This window comes from Pseudophryne corroboree, chromosome 6 (genome assembly GCF_028390025.1).
Source record: "Pseudophryne corroboree isolate aPseCor3 chromosome 6, aPseCor3.hap2, whole genome shotgun sequence".
NCBI lineage: Eukaryota > Metazoa > Chordata > Amphibia > Anura > Myobatrachidae > Pseudophryne > Pseudophryne corroboree.
In genome coordinates this window covers 40390653-40410342 of record NC_086449.1, presented here as the reverse complement: position 1 = coordinate 40410342, position 19690 = coordinate 40390653, and the positions used below count along the sequence as shown (strand labels likewise).

The window sequence follows — 19690 nt, the reverse complement described above, 5'->3', positions numbered from 1 at the left end:
CATTGGTAAAAATATTGGGGCTCATTTTAGGTGTGAAGTAAATCCAGGTAGAATCTGCAGTGTGAAATGATAATGCTGATTATTTACCTTATAACATTCACTATATATGGGTAAGAGACTTAGTACGCAATTGGCGTATGGGGTACCGTAAGGGTACGCACTTAGCGTAGCAGATGCTTAGCCGTGGTCGATACGCACGAGCGGCACGCTCGCTCACAGCTTTACGCTTGGTATCGAACACGCTATAGGCGGCCGACTACAGTAATGCTACGCTACTAGCGTAGCGGACGCTGTGACCGCGAGGGGAACACGAGCGGCGCAGACGCTCACGGGATGACACTCGGTAAACCTTGTATGCATCACACTGAAAGATTGAGTTTATACTGTAAACCTTCCTGCTGAAATACTGCAGCGATATAACGCTGCTTAACCTTGTTAATATAAAAGCTGCTTGAGCGATTGAGACGCTCCAAATACCCTCAGCAATGTAATAAACACACAATACCTTGCTAAGGTTCCAAAACCTTTACTAACGAGATTTAGTTATGTAAAAAGGGAAAATACAGTTAACATCTTATACACTACAGGCTAACATCAATATCTAACAGAATAACTACACATAAATATACAATAGCGGCACAATCGCAAACAATGACATACAGGCCCTCATTCCGAGTTGATCGGTCGCAAGGCGAATTTAGCAGAGTTACACACGCTAAGCCTACGCCTACTGGGAGTGTATCTTAGCTTCTTAAAATTGCGACCGATGTATTCGCAATATTGCGATTACAAACTACTTTGCAGTTTCTGAGTAACTTCAACCTTACTCTGCCTGTGCGATCAGTTCAGTGTTTGTCGTTCCTGGTTTGACGTCACAAACACACCCAGCGTTCGCTCAGACACTCCCCCGTTTCTCCAGCCACTCCTGCGTTTTTTCCGGAAACGGTAGCGTTTTCATCCACACGCCCATAAAACGCCGTGTTTCCGCCCAGTAACACCCATTTCCTGTCAATCACATTACGATCGCCGGAGCGATGAAAAAGCCGTGAGTAAAAATACTATCTTCATTGTTAAATTACTAGGCGCAGTCGCAGTGCGAATATTGCGCATGCGTACTAAGCGGATTTTCATTGCGATGCGATGAAAAATACCGAGCGAACGACTCGGAATGAGGGCCACAATGAGAGAGTAAAAGGAGAGAACGTGGCAAAATACAGTCAGAGAATAAGGGTGGTCACAGAGAGAACTTACACACGTGGGGAATGATTCGCTGCGCAGTCCTGGTCACCAGCTCCTAGTTAGTCAATGATGAAAACCGTTGTGGAGAGAAGACTGAGCTGGGCCAGGCTGGCTGTTCTTATATACACTGCATACAGTATACTACAAAGGGACCTATAATCTTATTGTTCATTGGACACCGGAATGTCTCCCCGCATTATAACAAAAGGTCATAGGTTAGTTTAAACAGGTGGGCTGTGACTATATCGAACTGCTCAGGTGGGAGGGAATCTCAGGATTCCCGCCGCATGGATAATGAACCGCAAATATAGTAAATGTCCAGAAACTACTAATAGACATAACTATACGCAGGAGCGATTAATCTTTACCTAACCAGCACCGGATTGTTCCTAATAAAATGTTCTTTAGTTAGGTACCAAACACCACCGCTCAGACCCTGTCTGACCCTTCGCATCATGCAAAGAGGAATTCCTCTATCCAGGGACCAGTTACATTAAACAAACTTACAGTTATTATTAAGGGGAACATTACCTACAAAACATACTGTTTGGATTTACTATGTAACGATTGAGTCGCCCGCCAGACGCACACAAACTCTACCGTAAATGCACATACCACGCGCCCGAGCGCACGGCCAAGGAGGCACCGTCACGCAACTGCGAATATGCGCACGCACGGGAGAGAATGTGCACATGCAGCGGGCAAGCGCATGGGGTGAATATATGGCAACGTGCAGCATGATATTTTTCGACTTTGACAGAAAATAAATGCCCACTGAATGGACCATTTTAATATGCACTGTTAGCCACAACCAAGGAACGCACATCACTTTTCCACCGTATAGATCTACACCAAAAAGGTCTACAGTCAATAGCTCGACCATTAATGGTAGACATGCATTAGATCAACAGGGTCAAAACGTTGACATGATAATGGTCGACACAAGGTTCCCCCCCATCTTTTTCATACTTTACCATCCACGTGGACTACGATTGTGAATAGTAACCCGTGCCGAGCACAGCGGTAATGAAGCGAGGCACCTTGCCCCAAAGCGAGGGGTGTTGGTACACTAATGGGGCTTGTTTGTGGCAGAAAAGTGGCAAAACACCCAAAATAAAAATAAAAACCTGTCTTTTTTGCGTCGACCATTTCCATGTCTGGCTTGTCGACCTTTTCTACTTTATACTTATTCTCGGTTGACCTTTTGGGCCCAATGCATGTCTACCTTTTAGTGGTCGGGCTATTGACCGTAGACCTTTCTAGGGCGTTTCTGATCACGTGTGCCTCATTTGTACACACATGCGCGTAGGAGTTTTCTAGGATTTTCGCACATGCGCATTTTCAAAAAAATCTCTCATCTGCGTGACCATCTTCATTGCTTGTGGCTCTGATTCGGGCCCTTTGGCTGGATTTCTGCCTGAATAAAGACTAGGCCCATTCTGTTTTTATTCCTGATCTGAAATTCATCTGACACCTCCTGTTGTAGATGCAGTCTGCGAAGGACCGGAAGACTCATGCTGAAGACAAGGTCAGGCTGAGCCGCCACATGATTATAACCCTGCCCCCGCTTTTATCGAAGGTACTGCAGGCTCAGTGTGAGGTTCCATGCCAGCAATGACTAATGTAACACCCGGCAACCCGACGGACCTGATCTTACCACAGTCATCCTAATGTTACCATCGTAATCCACAACAGACACCAACATTATTTTTTCTGATCTATAATATTAATTACATTGTAATGTTTTCTAATCGTGCTCATAATGGCTAGTTTGGTTTTCTGTCACACTCGCACTTTACAGTGACCTCACGCGGGTCAATGTGGCTGAGTGCCCAGCGGTTGGGCCTTGGCTGGATTTCACCACACATCCATATACTCTGTTGACCAGTTCTGCGAGGACCAATCACTGGTTTCCACCGCCCTCCCCTAATTCCCCTTTCTCTTAGTTTTCAGCTGATGCAGACAAAATGGCCGCTCTGCTGAAGGTGGTCGGTTACCTAGAGAGGGAGATTTACTGCACAGAGAGGCTGGAGAAGGTGAGGGGTATGAAGTGGGGAGGAGGCGAGGGATGTGGATTATAGAAACTGGGAATGGGTGAAGTTTATAGAGGCTGGAAACAGGTGGAGGTTATAGAGGTGGAGAAAGGGTAAAGGATATAGAGGCTGGGAATAGTTGAAGGTTATAGTGGCGGGAAAATGGTGAGGATCTTAAAACCTGGGAACAGGGAGAGGAGATAGAGGTAAGAATTATACAGGCTGTGAACAAGTGGAGGTTATAGAGGGTAGGAAATGGGGAGGAGTATAGGGGCTGGGAGCAGGTGAAGGCTACAGAGGTGTAGAAATGGTGAGGATTATAGAGGTAGGCTACAGAGGTGGGGCAGTGGAGAGGCTTATAGGGGCTGGGACAGGTGGAGGCTACAGAGGTGTTGGAATGCTGAGGATTGTAGAGGTTGGGAAAAGGTGGAGGCTACAGAGTTGGGGCAGTGGTGAGGATTATAGAGGCTGGGAGCAGGTGGAGGCTACAGAGGTGGAAATGGTGAGGATTATAGAGGCTTGGAGCAGGTGGAGGCTACAGAGGTGGGGCAATGGTGAGGATTATAGAGCCAGGGAACAGGTGGAGGCTACAGAGGTGGGGCAGTGGTGAGGATTATAGAGGCAGGGAACAGGTGGAGGCTACAGAGGTGGGGCAATGGTGAGGATTATAGAGGCAGGGAACAGGTGGAGACTACAGAGGTGGGGCAGTGGTGAGGATTATAGAGGCAGGGAACAGGTGGAGGCTACAGAGGTGGGGGTCATAGAGACAGGGAACAGGTGGAGGCTACAGAGGTGGGGCAGTGGTGAGGATTATAGAGGCTGGGAACAGGTGGAGGCTACAGAGGTGGGGCTCATAGAGGCAGGGAACACGTGGAGGTTACAGAGGTGGGGCAGTGTAGAGGATTATAGAGGCTGGGAACAGGTGGAGGCTACAGAGGTGGGGCAGTGGTGAGGATTATAGAGGCTGAGAACAGGTGGAGGTTACAGAGGTGGGGGAGTTGTGAGGATTATAGAGGCTGGGAACAGGTGGAGGCTGCAGAGGTGGTGAGGATTATAGAGGCTGGGTACAGGTGGAGGCTGCAGAGGTGGTGAGGATTATAGAGGCTGGGAACAGGTGGAGGCTACAGAGGTGGTGAGGATTATAGAGGCTGGGAACAGGTGGAGGTTATAGAGGAAGGAAAGGAAGCATGTTGTAAATTAATATACTATGGACAGTGTAATAAATGTAAACTCTTCGTGATAAGCTGAATAGTGCCTCTTTGTCTCACTGTTTTGCCAGCACTTGGACCTCCTGCTGGCCCAGGTGAGTGACATTGTGGAGAAGCACACGGTGGCCGTTGTGCTGGGGGCCTGTTCCCGTGCATTGTACCTCCTGAGTGACCGCGGCCAGGCCTTCTACAAGAAGACAGACATCACCCTCAGCAATCTAGTTGATCGCCTCACAGACCACTTCCTGACCCACCTCCCAGATATCTTGCAGGTATCGTCCAGAGTGGCATGGCCTGATTCATATCATTGCTTCAGTGATGATCAAACAATCCCTCTTTATCAGAAATCATTACGAAGCCAAGTAGATATTATGACTGGATGTGCCCCCAGAGCAGGACCTTTATAGTTTCGTCATCTCTCTGGGGTTTACGTCCTCTCATGCAGATAGTCACAGCATCCGTCTAACATGGGATAAGGGAGATTCTCCCACAGGACCAGATTTTATCTTCTGACAGTTCCTGGCCTGACTTTCATTAAGAGCCGTAGAAAAATACACAGTACTCACCAATGGGTGGCTGATAATGTCTAAGTATAAGAAGTAATATGTCAGGGATTCCAATTGGTTTATTTGAACAAAAATCAATGGCGGTGGTAATACTGAGGTAACTCCATCGTTAGTCACGATAATTTGGGGGGGAGGTGTCAATATGGTTCCTGGACAAAATTACAATGGTGGGGAAAAAATGATAAATAAGATTAGCTAGCAGATAATGTATGAATACTGAAGTAATACACCTAATAGAATCTATGGGCAGATAGTACATAAAACTCCGCAACAGACAAGGTGGGCACGGACTGTGACAGCAACTCGGCTGGGAAAGCGAAGAGAGGAAGGGACGTGATTGGATCAAATGATTGTAAAGAATTCCACTGTTGGTAGCAATTACTTGGCACGTACCATGGACGATCCTCCTGTGAAAGAAACGGAGCCACTGCTGATGTAAGCTAGTCACCTTTGTGGCTCTGCTGTAGCCCTATACATTTTCCAGCACTCACTGCTCTCCGGTGCAGTGATACTTACCACTCTGAGGGGACCCGGCAATCACTTCAGAGTGTCGAGACGTCATTCCTAAGGCCACCGTGGTGAGCTGCAGCTGGTCACCAGGCTTAGGCCCTCATTCCGAGTTGATCGCTAGCTGCCGTTATTCGCTGCGTAGCGATTAGTAAAAAAAAAACGGCAAAACTGCGCATGCACCGCAATGTGCACGCGCGGCGTACGGGTACAAAGAGCATCGAGGTTTTGCACAGGTTCTAGCGACAATTCCAATCACACAGCCGATCGCAAGGAGATTGATAGGAAGTGGGCGTTTTTGGGTGGCAACCGACCGTTTTCTGGGAGCGATTGGAAAAACGCAGGCGTGGCCGGGCGTTTGCTGGGCGGGTATCTGACGTCATTACCGTGTCACTCGTCGCAGCAATCATCGCACGGGATAAGTAACTACAGGGCTGGTTTTGTTCTGCACAAAATGTGTTTGTACCGCTCGGCTGCACAGGCGTTCGCACTCCTGCAAAGCGAAAATACACTCCCCCGTAGGCGGGGACTATGCGTTTGCACGGCTGCTAAAAGTAGCTAGCGAGCGATCAACTCGGAATGAGGGCCTTGGAACGTAAGTGGACAGCCTTCAGTTCGAGCTGAGGGTCAGATGAGGGCCCACATCATCACCTTGATTGTTGATTGGGAGGAGCCTGACTCTTCATTGTCTCTTTATGGAGGAAGGCCAAGCTTATTGTCTTACAGGCCCCCTTTCCCTCTCCGCAGGTGTCGGATTTGGACGAAGACGACGTCTACAACGCCGCAGCCACCATGAAGAGGCTCTCCGCCCTGTTCAGGTGACGCAGGGAATTATTAGGCACGGGAGGTGACACAGTAGCGCATGGTAGACCGTATCATCATACTTTGTTTCTCATGATGCTGCCTCCTGATATCATGCGATAGATAAATGTCTTTGATGTCCCAATCACTCTCCGTCTATAATTACTAGACCGCGTTCTTCTCCTCCTCCAGTGCCCATGATCTCACTCGCTGGGAGCTGTTTGAACCATGTAGTTCTATTTTGAAAAAGGCGATGGAAGCTGGGGAGATCCCTGCACAGGTATGGCGACCAGTGCCCGTGCTGTCACATTATTATAGTCCCGTTTCCCTGTTCGCTAATTATTCTCTTTCACAGATTATACTGCCGGCGCTAGTCTGCTGCCACTTATCCCTACTGTGGGCTCTCTCCCACTTCACCAACAGGCAGCCCCCGGAGGTAAGAGCGCTCTACGGGTGCGTGACGTACGTAAGAGTTTGGTCGGTCTCACCAGGTATCTCATCCAATGCTCCTGACTGTTTATACCTTCCTATATAATTTCTTAGCCCCCCCTGTTAATTTACGAGTTCTGGGGGCAAATCGATGAGTTGAATTATTATCAATGGGACATCTTGGCCATCGCCATCGCTGGTTCTTCCTCGCATCCTGTAGAGGAGCGCTGGAAAATGAGAGATGTTGGGCAACCGTAATAGGGGGAACGCACAGGGTGCAATCACCATTGTCCATCATCGTTGCCCCTTGCGGTGAGGATTCATTTGCAAAGGGATAGAAAGCGACCGTTTTTAGGCGGTAACTGGGAGTGATGGCAAAAACGTAGGCACCGTTTGGGCTAATTTTATGTAATTGTGTCGAATAAGCACCCAAAACTGTCTCTGTTGCCTTCTTTACGGATTTATTTTCCAGACCAGGCATAACGTGTTTGCATCTTGTGCTTGCTGTCACTCATCAGGAGGAACTGGCTGCGCTACGGAAGAGGCTCCGCATGTTCTGCAACCTGTGTCAGAACTTCTTGTCGGATCTGCACTGCAGCGTGAGGGAGCAGGTAGCAGCGGGCCGACTTCCGTTGACCGGTTTTGTGTTGTAATCGTCAATGTGTGCTCATCTGTGTATCTCTCTTTCCATTCTTCTGTCATTTGTTTTTCCGTTTCCTCCTCTATCAATATCCAGGCATTTAAACTCCTCAGTGACCTTCTGATCGTGTTCAATGGTCACCTCATCCGCGGTGATCGGTCTTACCTCCAGCCGCTGGTCTATACGCCGGATCTTCCTCTCCAGGCTGAGCTCGCCGGCTTCCTCATGGATCACGTATTCACGAACTCAGAGGACGCTAACAGCGGTGCGTGTTCTGCAGGGGAGGAAGGAAAGACATGTAGGGCAGATAGACAAACGGGTGTGGTTCATAGGGTCTACCACGCTTAGGTCAACAGTGTCTAGGTCGACCACTACTGGTCGACAGTAACTAAGTCGACACCCAAAATAGGTCGACAAAAGCATTAGGTCGACATGAGATTTTTTTCAATTTTCTTCGTAGAGTGACCGGGAACCCCAATTAGTGCACCGTGTCCCCTCACATGGCTCGCGAGCTTTGGACAGGTTACCGTTTCCAATTGTAGTCCATGTGCATCATAAAGTATCAAAAAGTGAAAAGAAAAGAAAAACCTGAAAAACTCATGTCGACGTAGAAACCCTGTCGACCAGTAGTGGTCGACATAGAGACCGGATACCAGACAAATAGCTTGCGCACATTGTATGAAAACTGGTGTTTAGCGTGACCCTTGGCAACTAATCAGACATTATTAATCCTCTTACTTTGTCATCCTACGGGAGTCACGGGACATAATCTCCTGTAGCACACTTGTAGAAGTGTTGCGCTATTTCCGCTTCCATATGCAGTGCAGTAATTATCAGGGACGCGTTTCAAAAGAATAAGTATTAGGACTAGTATGTGGCATCAATTCTATATTATGTGAGGTGTTTTTGCAGCCCTGGCGTTCTATCACAAGATTAATGAGTCACATGACCCCGTGATAGTAGTGCCAGGTACACTACAAAGGGCAGCAAGGTAAAGACGATCGTGCGCGGATGCTTCATGCTTGCACTCTGTTTTGCAGAGGACGAATCCCATCAGGTGGAAGCGCTTCACAACCGGCGCGTCATGCTGGCCGGATACTGCAAGCTCATCCTGTACAACACTCTGGATCTCCACTTTGCCAGCGAAGTCTTCAAGTACTACGTAAAGGTCAGGAGCTCCTGGTTCATCCATGATCTTTGCAAGGAAAGAGTCCCCTGGGTCTATACATAGCTCACACAAAGGCTGATTCAGGGGTAGACGCGGAAGTCGGGACCTTTCTTTTGTTTTTTTAAGCGTCAATTATTCACACGGCAAAACCATGCCTTGTAAATGATTACCCGCACCTCTGGCCAATGCGAGCGTCATTACATCCGGCCCCAGGATTTTATGCAGATGGCGCTGCAAAGTCCTTCCCTGGTGTACGTTTGTGCATCTAAATGCAAAAGGACGTCCAAAGTCAGCGTCCGTACACGCAGTAATACGTTTGTGTCCTTAGGTGCCGTCACACGCCACTCCCATAACGCCCGTATGATGGGCCGTCGCAGTACATGCGCTATATCACCGGCCAGAAATGCCCACTTAAGTTTCCCCTGTACTTCTGCCTGCGTCTGACCGAAATTAGAACGGCAACACGATCGGGAGGCCTGCGTGGCGCAACTTAGACACATGGCAGTTACAAAATATCGCTCCACTGCGTCCCGTCGTTGGCATTGCGTCCACCTGTGATTCAAGCTCAGAACATTTTAGACGGTTTCCATGTATACTGGGCCTGCTTCATATTTGTACGCAAACCCAGTGGTTTGCTTACAGATTCAATGTTTGGGGGACTGCGTGTGCAGAACGGGTCTTGCGATGTTGCTCACAGGAGGCGGAGCAAAGGAGACATCTGGCACCGTTCTTCAAAACAAGGGCGCGTCGCCCCCATTGTGACGGCGTGACTGGTCCTGGAACGCAGACTTCCTGGACCCACGTGTCCGTTTCCTACGGCCAGCCTGCTTAAGCTTCATCGTAGACGGGTTTGGACGGTGCCTAAAAACCATCGGCGATTGCAGCCGATGGTCACAATGGTGATCCATGACTGCGTCCCCAGGCGCAGCACTCGGATCCTCGCTGAAGTTAACAGGAGGCGTCTATCTCCTACAGACGCCTCATGCATTATCATTTTAAAGACACTGAACTGCACAGTCGTTTCCTTGTGGCCACGAATCGGGCCCACTGTCCGGAGGGACGAGCGCTAGGTAACCTTGATTGATTGACTTTGTAAACCTATATCAAATGCCAAGTACCTCATTCCCATTTAAAAGGGTTATAAATGGCCTCTTCTGCTAGATGGGGGGCAGGTGTCTCCTTTCTATAACGTGTGTCTCCCTTTCAGTATAATGCAGAATATGGAGACATCATCAAGGAGACTCTGCACAAATCCCGTGCGGTGAACAAGGAGGAGAGTACCAGGACTATACTGCTAAGTCTTACTCAGGTATGGCAGCTTGATTACATGCCTTTCCAGCAGCGTGCCGCATTTGGCAGGGCTACAGACAATGATATATATAGTTCCACATTTAACATGAGAACAGCCATTGACCGCAGTGGGACCATCTGTGAGATAATGGATCCTTCCTAAGTAGCACAGGGAAAGCGCATAACCCCGGCCCAGCATGATAAATAAAACATTACCTATTCTCGCACAGTGTATATATGATACGGAGGCAGCGCTCCACATTGATGACTTACCAGAGAGACTAGACGTGGTGCCGTGGTTGCAGAAACCTTTCAATCTCTACTGTCCCCAGAGGCGATTTAACCCAAGGGTTTCATTCATTACATTTGTGGGCAGACCATTATACTATCCATATTCTTAACTGTGCCATGTGCTCGTACGCTGAGGTTAAAGAACATGCCGTTTCCTTTTGTACTTTGGCTCCAGAGACCAAATAGGACTTTGGGCCTAATTCAGACCTGATCGATGTTGTGCAAAATCGCACAGCGTGCGATTATCGAATGACGTGCGTACGGATTGTAATGCGCAGGCGCAAGGTCAAACTGCGTCAATCCTGCATTTTTTGGGATCGCTAGGTGAACGCAGGTTGATTGAGAGGAAGCGGACATTTGGGGGGTGGTAACTGCCCGTTTTCTGGGAGTGTCAGGAAAAACGCAGGCGTTCCCAAGAGTTTTCAGGGAGGGTGTGTGACGTCAGCTCTGGCACGATCAGCCTGTTTTCTTTTGCACTGTAGGAGTAAGTCCTGGGCTATGCACAGAATGGAAAAATCATTTGATGGTGAGTTGCGAACGGATTTGCAGCTGACCGGCGTATGCAAATCTCTTCGGACTGCGTACGCAGATTTGCACGGGGCAGATTTTTTTTCTCTGGCTGGGTGTCGACTACCTGATCGCAGACCTCTGCAAATTCACTGAGGTGCGATCAGGTCTGAATTAGTCCCTTACTTTCTTGTTGCAAATTCCAATTTCTGCAATGGAGTACATTGGTTTCCACAGGGAAAACATCAGGGTGTAGAGATGGATCTTGATCCAGGCACCAACAAGCTAAAGCTTTAGACTGTCCCAGGATGCATTGGGGCCTCCTCTATAACCCCACCTCCAGGTACTGTGAGCTCAGTTTCTAGTTGGTGCCAAGGGATGAAGCACTTACGTGTCAGGGTGACATTCTGTGCTGCGTCTCCGTCACCTCCCAAGCGACATCACATACTCCCGCTGGCTCTGTTCTTGCTGGCGGGTACTTGCGGCAGAGACGCTCCGGCTCTAGGCACATGGTCGCGGACGGTCTCCTGGTTCGCGTGGCTGCTACAGAAAGGAGGAGGTAAGAGGGTCCTCAAGACGGGACCCACCATTAAATCGCGTTCCGGTCGCAGTCTAAGGAGACGGACTGCGACGCTGGCGTGGATACTGTAACAGAGCAGGGACCCCACTATATCCACCAGGGCGATATATTAATTTCCACTTTATTAAGACTCCATAGTACCCGGTGGTGAGGACCAGCATAGGGGAGCTGGCGCTTGACCTGTAGCCCATCCCCCAGCTCAGGGCGCCATCTACTGCTGGTGTTCCCGCCCTGGAGCTGCCTCACACTCTCTCTCACTCCCTGACTGAGACGCTGGGCATCTTCTAGGATTAGCTGCGACTGGTCTCCGGGACTGCAGGGCAAGATCTCCTCTGTAAATCCGCCTGTACATCAGCGCCGTGATTTTACAGACACTTACGTATTCTACATGTCAATATTAAGACAGCGTTAGTTAAGAACAAGTGTACCTGTGCCAGAATATATTGTATGAGTATTCTGATATATACATCCGGTCTCGGACCGTGCATTGTTATATATACTAGTCCAGTGCAGTTTTATTGTCTTACTAAAATAATTATCTGCATTGTCCCTGCGACTGTGTGTGCCTGTATCTGCTGTGTGGATTTCACTTTCAGTGTATCACAGCTATATCTATCACTGTATTCTGTCCCCCAAGGGACTAGGTGTGTCAGGGTCTCCTATATAGTGCTGCACAATATTTACCATCCTCAGTCACATAGTACCGAATTAAGAAACTGGTGTTGTGTACGGTGTCCGCTGTCACATACTAGGGGATTTATTCGCAGGTAGTGTACTCTGTCTGGCTGTATCGTACTCATACGCTTTGTGGTTACATTCAATAAAATGTCTAACAGGGCGGGAAAACCACGGACGCTCCTGTATCATGCAGCGCATGCGCCTGGGATTTGCCTGAAGGGGAAGCTTTGTATGATGGTCTGTGTAATATGTGCCATACATCTCCCAGTCTGGTTACAGGAGCTGCGGCCTATCAGGAGCCACCTTGGGCGGCGTTCTCATCTATGCTCAATACGCTTGTGACACTCCTTACGGAGCCTATGGGACCTCCTGTGCCATTGCAGCCACATATTGTCCCTATGGTAAATCCACCTTGGGCAGATAATTTGTCTACCCAGTTGCAGCAATTGAATCAATCTTTGCTTAGACGTAAACCTACCCCAAGTTACATTGATACAGCTGCTTCTGACGAGGAATCTACAACTCAGGTTGATGTCCCTGACCTAGTGGTTGCTATTAAGCAAATTCTACAAATAGATGATGATGTGGATCCCACTACTGTGTCTAAGAATCCTGATAAGTTTAAACGTCAGAAGGTAACTAAAATAGTATTACCTCATTCTGACCATTTAGTAGACATACGTCAAGAACCCTTGTCTTCGCCAGAAAATAAATTCTCCCTATCTAAAAAGATGGTAGCTCGTTATACTCTCCTTTCTGAGTTGTGTAGGAAAATTCAACACCAGTGGATTCCCATGTCGCCTGTCTCGTGGTCTCATCTTCTCTGCCTGTCACTACTGTCCCCTCACTGAAGGAACCGACAGATAAGCGTGTGGAGAGTTGCCTTAAGTCTATTTACTCCCTTACAGGTGCTGTATATAGACCCACTATAGCAGCCTCTTGGGCTGCAAAAGGAATTGAAGCATGGGTTCAGGAATTAGAGGAGGAGCTTCCTCAGGATATATCGGACATTGCCAGACAGTACCTGTCTCACATTACCACCACCGCCTATTACATTCAGGAGTCGTCCTCTGAGGCAGGTGTGCTAGCGGCCAAGGCATCGACTACGTCCAACCTGGCTCGCCGTATTCTGTGGTTGAGTTCGTGGAAGGTGGACCTGGACTCCAAAAAGTCCTTGGAGGTACTCCATTTTAAGGGAGACATCCTAATTGGAGAAGATCTCAATAAGATTGTGAATGACTTAGCGGTTGCTAAGAGTGCATTTCTCCCGAAATCTAATCCTTCTGCACAGAAGGCAAAAGGTACCACTTTTCGCTCCTTTTGGCCTCAAAGGAAAGCAAAAGGTCAGGCATTCCCGAGAAAATCTTGTGCTCCCAAAACCATCAAGCCCAAGGCAAAACAATCCTGGGCCACCCATCAACCTGCTTCTAAACAAGGCAAGCCTTCTGCATGTCGGGGCGGGCCTTCCCCTGTGGGACCCCAGGGTGGGCGGCCGACTTCTGCGATTCACCCAGGTCTGGTTAAAGACCACTTCAGATGCATGGGTGCGAGAAGTTGTCTCTCACGGGTACGCAGTCTCTTTCAAGAGACGTCCCCCTCGCCAGTTTGCATAACGGTTATCCCTTTGGATCCGTTGAAGGCGCAAGCTCTACGTCAGGTTGTGCGTTCCCTCCTGGATACAGGAGTGGTATGTCCCAGAGGGCCCGAGGATACTACTCGACCCTGTTTCTAGTCCCAAAACCCAATGGGTCTTTCTCTATCGTCCTAGTGGATGCTGGGGTTCCTGAAAGGACCATGGGGAATAGCGGCTCCGCAGGAGACAGGGCACAAAAAGTAAAGCTTTTCCAGATCAGGTGGTGTGCACTGGCTCCTCCCCCTATGACCCTCCTCCAGACTCCAGTTAGATTTTTGTGCCCGGCCGAGAAGGGTGCAATCTAGGTGGCTCTCCTAAAGAGCTGCTTAGAGAAAGTTTAGCTTAGGTTTTTTATTTTACAGTGAGTCCTGCTGGCAACAGGATCACTGCAACGAGGGACTGAGGGGAGAAGAAGTGAACTCACCTGCGTGCAGGATGGATTGGCTTCTTGGCTACTGGACATTAGCTCCAGAGGGACGATCACAGGTACAGCCTGGATGGTCACCGGAGCCGCGCCGCCGGCCCCCTTGCAGATGCTGAAGTTAGAAGAGGTCCAGAATCGGCGGCTGAAGACTCTGACAGTCTTCTAAAGGTAGCGCACAGCACTGCAGCTGTGCGCCATTTTCCTCTCAGCACACTTCACACGCTGTCACTGAGGGTGCAGGGCGCTGGGGGGGGGCGCCCTGGGAGGCAAATGTAAACCTATATACTGGCTAAAAATACCTCACATATAGCCCCCAGAGGCTATATGGAGATATTTAACCCCTGCCAAACTTCACTAAAGAGCGGGAGACGAGCCCGCCGTAAAAGGGGCGGGGCCTATCTCCTCAGCACACAGCGCCATTTTTTCTCTCACAGAAAGGCTGGAGAGAAGGCTCCCAGGCTCTCCACTGCACTACAGAAACAGGGTTTAAACAGAGAGGGGGGGCACAAATTGGCGATATAAATATATATATATAAAGATGCTATTAGGGAGAAACACTTATATAAGGTTGTCCCTATGTAATTATAGCGTTTTTTGGTGTGTGCTGGCAAACTCTCCCTCTGTCTCTCCAAAGGGCTAGTGGGGTCCTGTCCTCTGTCAGAGCATTCCAGGTGTGTGTGCTGTGTGTCGGTACGTGTGTGTCGACATGTATGAGGACGATGCTGGAGGAGGCGGAGAAATTGCCTGTAATGGTGATGTCACTCTCTAGGGAGTCGACACCGGAATGGATGGCTTATTTAGGGAATTACGTGAGAATGTCAACACGCTGCAAGGTCGGTTGACGACATGAGACGGCCGACAAACAATTAGTAACGGTCCAGGCGTCTCAGAAACACCGTCAGGGTTTTTTTATAAAAAACGCCCATTTACCTCAGTCGGTCGACACAGACACGGACACTGAATCCAGTGTCGACGGTGAATAAACAAACGTATTCCTCATTAGGGCCACACGTTAAGGGCAATGAAGGAGCTGTTACATATTTCTGATACTACAAGTACCACAAAAAAGGGTATTATGTGGAAGTGAAAAAACTACCTGTAGTTTTTCCTGAATCAGATAAAATAAAATGAAGTGTGTGATGATGCGTGGGTTTACCCCGATAGCAAATATTGGCGTTATACCTTTTCCCGCCAGAAGTTAGGGCGCGTTGGGAAACACCCATTAGGGTGGATAAGGCGCTCACACGCTTATCAAGTGGCGTTACCGTCTCCAAATACGGCCGCCCTCAAGGAGCCAGCTGATAGGCAGCTGGAAAAATATCCTAAAAAGTATATACACACAGACGGTGGTTATACTGCGACCAGCGATCGCCATCAGCCTGGAGATGCAGTGCTGGGTTGGCTTGGTCGAATTCCCTGACTAAAAATATTTTATTGATATAGAGCATTTAATAGGATGCATTCTATATATATGTATGCGAGATGCACAGAGGGATATTTGCACTCTGGCATCAAGATAAGTGCGTTGTCCATATCTCCCAGAAGATGTCATGGACACGACAGTGGTCAGGTGATACAGATCCCATACGGCACATGGAAGTATTGCCGTATAAAGGGAAGGAGTTATTTGGGGTCGGTCCGTCGGACCTGGGGGCCACGGCCACAGCTGGGAAATCCAACCTTTTTACCCCAAGTTACATCTCAGCAGAAAAAGACACTGTCTTTTCAGCCTCAATCCTTCCGTTCCCATGTGGGCAAGCGGGCAAAAGGCCAGTCATATCTGCCCAGACATAGAGGAAAGGGAAGTAGACTGCAGCAGGCAGCCCCTTCCCAGGAAAAGAAGCCCTCCACCAGTGGGGGGGTAGTCTCAAGAGTCTCAGCGCGCAGTGGGATCACTCGCAAGTTGACCCCTAGATCATACAAGTATTATCCCAGGGGTACAGATTGGAGAGTCGAGACATTTTTTCCTCGCAGGTTCCTGAAGCCTGCTTTACCAACGGCTCCCTCCGACAAGGAGGCAGTATTGGGAAAAAATTCACAAGCTGTATTTCCAGCAGGTGATAATCAAAGTACCCCTCCTACAACAAGGAAAAGGGTATTAGTCCTCCACACTATATTGTGGTACTGAAGCCAGACGGCTTGGTGAGACATAGTCTAAATCTGAAATCTTTGAACACTTACATAAAAAGGTTCAAATCAAGATGGAGTCACTCAGAGCAGTGATAGAGAACCGGAAAAAGGGGACTATATGGTGTCCCTGGACATCAAGGATTACCTCCATGTCCAAATTTGCCCTTCTCAACAAGGGTACCTCTGGTTCGTGATACAGAACTGTCAATATCAGTTTCAGACGCTGCCGTTGAATTATCCACGGCACCCCGGGCCTTTACCAAGGTAATGGCCGAAAAGATGATTCTTAAAAGAAGAAAGGCATCTAAATTATCCCTTACTTGGACGATATCCTGAAAGGGACAAGTTTCCAGAGAACAGTTGGAGGTCGGAAAAGAACTATCTAAAGTAGTTCTACGACAGCACGAGTGGATTCTAAATATTCCAAAAATCGCAGCTGTTTTCCGATGATACGTCTGCTGTTCCTAGGAATGATTCTGGGCATAGTCCAGAAAGAGGTATTTCTCCTGGAGGGGAAAGCCAGGGAGTTATCCGACCTAGTCAGAAACCTCCTAAATCCAGGCCAAGTATCAGTGCATCAATGCACAGGAGTCCTGGGAAAAATGGTGGCTTCTTACGAAGCGATTCCATTCGGCAGATCTCACGCAAAAACTTTTCAGGGGGATTTGCTGGACGAATGGTCCGGATCGCATCTTCAGATGCATCAGCGGATAACCCTGTCTCCAAGGACAAGGGTGTCTCTTCTGTGGGGGCTGCAGAGTGCTCATCTTCTAGAGGGCAGCACATTCAGCATTCAGGACTGTGTTCTGGTGACCACGGATGCCAGCCTGAGAGGCTGGGGAACAGTCACACAAGGAAGAAATTTCCAAGGAAGTGTGGTCAAGTCTGGAGATTTCTCTCCACATGAATATAATGGAGCTAAGGGCAATTTACGATGCTCTGAGCCTAGGAAGACCTCTGCTTCAAAGTCAACCGGTGCTGATCCAGTAGGACATCATCATGGCAGTCGCCCACGTAAACAGACGGGGCGGCACAAGAAGCAGGAGGGCAATGACAGCAAGGATTCTTCGCTGGGCGAAAGATCATGTGATAACACTGTCAGCAGTGTTCATTCCGGGAGTGGACAACTAGGAAGATTTCCTCAGCATAAATGAATTCCACCCGGAAAAGTGGGAACTTCATCTGGAAGTTTCCACATGTTTGTAAACCGTTGGGAAAGACCAAAGGTGGTTATGATGGCGTCCCACATGAAGCGCCAGGTCTAGAGACCCTCAGGCAATAGCTGGGACGCTCTGGTAACACCGTGGGTGTACCAGTCGGTGTATGTGTTCCCTCCTCTGCCTTTCATACCCAGTGTATGGAGAATGATAGGAAGGAGAGGAGTAAGAACTATACTCGTGGTTTCGGTTTGGGCCAAGAAGAACTTGGTACCCGGAACTTCAAGAGATACTAGAAAGGATCTTGATTCAGCAAGAATCATGTCTGTTCCATGACTTACCGCAGCTGCGTTGACGCCAGGGCGGGTGAACGCCGGATCCTAAGGGAAAAAGGCATTCCGGAAGAGGTCATCCCTACCCTGGTCAGAGCCAGGAAGGAGGTGACCGCACAACATTATCACCGCTTAGGTGAAAATATGTTCCATGGTGTGAGGCCAGGAAGGCTCCACGGAAGAATTTCAACTAGGTTAATTCCTACATTTCCTGCAAGCAGGAGTGTATATGGGTCTCAAATTGGGGTCCATTAAGGTTCAAATTTCGACCGGTCGATTTTCTTCCAGAAAGAAATTGGCTTCAGTTCCTGAAGTCCAGAAGTTGTTAAGGGAGTACTGCATATATAACCCCTTTTTGATGTCTCCAGTGGCACTGGGCGATCTCAACGTAGTTTGGGATTCCTAAAATCACATTGTTTTAAACAACTCAAATCTGTGGATTTGATATATCTCACATGGAAAGTGACCATGCTGTTGGTCCTGGCCTCGGCCAGGCGAGTGTCAGAATTGGCGGCTTTTTCTCACAAAGCCATATCTGATTGTCCATTCGGACAGAGCAAAGCTGTGGACTCGTCCCCAGTTTCTCCCTAAGGTGGTGTCAGCGTTTCACCTGAACCAGCTTATTGTGGTGCCTGCGGCTACTAGGGACTTGGAGGACTCCAAGTTGCTGGATGTTGTCAGGGCCCTGAAAATATAGTTTCCAGGTCGGCTGGAGTCAGGAAATCTGACTTGCTGTTTATCCTGTATGCACCCAACAAGCTGGGTGCTCCTGCTTCTAAGCAGACTATTGCTCGTTGGATTTGTAGTACAATTCAGCTTGCACATTCTGTGGCAGGCTTGCCACAGCAAAAAATATGTAAATGCCCATTCCACAAGGAAGGTGGGCTCATCTTGGGCGGCTGCCCGAGGGGTCTCGGCATTACAACTCTGCCGAGCAGCTACGTGGTCGGGGGAGAACACGTTTGTAAAATTTTACAAATTTGATACCCTGGCAAAAGAGGACCTGGAGTTCTCTCATTCGGTGCTGCAGAGTCATCCGCACTCTCCCGCCCGTTTGGGAGCTTTGGTATAATCCCCATGGTCCTTTCAGGAACCCCAGCATCCACTAGGACGATAGAGAAAATAAGAATTTACTTACCGATAATTCTATTTCTCGGAGTCCGTAGTGGATGCTGGGCGCCCATCCCAAGTGCGGATTATTCTGCAATACTTGTACATAGTTATTGTTACAAAAATCGGGTTATTGTTGTAGGAAGCCGTCTTTCAGAGGCTCCTTTTGTTATCATTCTGTTAACTGGGTTTAGATCACAAGTTGTACGGTGTGATTGGTGTGGCTGGTATGAGTCTTACCCGGGATTCAAAATCCTCCCTTATTGTGTACGCTCGTCCGGGCACAGTACCTAACTGGAGTCTGGAGGAGGGTCATAGGGGGAGGAGCCAGTGCACACCACCTGATCTGGAAAAGCTTTACTTTTTGTGCCCTGTCTCCTGCGGAGCCGCTATTCCCCATGGTCCTTTCAGGAACCCCAGCATCCACTACGGACTCCGAGAAATAGAATTATCGGTAAGTAAATTCTTATTTTCCGGCCTATACTCAATCTCAAATCACTGAACAAGTTTGTGAGAGTGTCCAAGTTCCGTATGGAAACGCTGCGCTCAGTTGTACTGGCCATGGAACCCGGAGATTACATGGTATCCCTGGACATACAAGATGCTTACCTGCATATACCTATTGCCATATCGCATCAGCAATATCTGCGATTTGCTATTGGCAACCTTCACTATCAATTCCAGGCTCTGCCGTTTGGACTGGCCACATTCCCTCGGATCTTCACCAAGGTTATGGCCGTGATTATGACCCATCCCCGTCTCTAGGGAGTCAGGATCCTGCCAGATCTGGATGACTTGCTGATTCTGGCAATCTTCCACAATGTCCTCATCAGTCATCTACACCTGACGATAGACTTCCTACAAGCCCACGGGTGGCTCATCAACTGGAAGAAGTCCTCGCTGGTCCCTGCTCGGAGCATGGTGCACCTGGGGGCACTTCTGGACACACACAGTCAACGGCTGTTTC

At 48.7% G+C, this 19690-nt stretch overlaps 1 protein-coding gene across 6 annotated transcripts in view; it reads left to right on the top strand.

Annotated features, from left to right (window-relative positions):
- Nucleotides 1-19690, top strand: part of STAG3 (STAG3 cohesin complex component) — a 285504-nt gene that overhangs the window by 210316 nt on the left and 55498 nt on the right. For 5 of the 6 annotated variants that reach the window (XM_063930899.1, XM_063930900.1, XM_063930896.1 and 2 more), the window contains exons 17-26: nucleotides 2726-2818; nucleotides 3186-3275; nucleotides 4552-4752; nucleotides 6301-6371; nucleotides 6547-6634; nucleotides 6710-6790; nucleotides 7302-7394; nucleotides 7520-7688; nucleotides 8464-8591; nucleotides 9799-9900. In XM_063930899.1, coding sequence (XP_063786969.1) covers nucleotides 2726-2818; nucleotides 3186-3275; nucleotides 4552-4752; nucleotides 6301-6371; nucleotides 6547-6634; nucleotides 6710-6790; nucleotides 7302-7394; nucleotides 7520-7688; nucleotides 8464-8591; nucleotides 9799-9900 — 1116 coding nt within the window. The remainder of the gene's footprint in view (nucleotides 1-2725; nucleotides 2819-3185; nucleotides 3276-4551; nucleotides 4753-6300; nucleotides 6372-6546; nucleotides 6635-6709; nucleotides 6791-7301; nucleotides 7395-7519; nucleotides 7689-8463; nucleotides 8592-9798; nucleotides 9901-19690) is intronic. The other variant, XM_063930901.1, reaches the window with a different exon arrangement.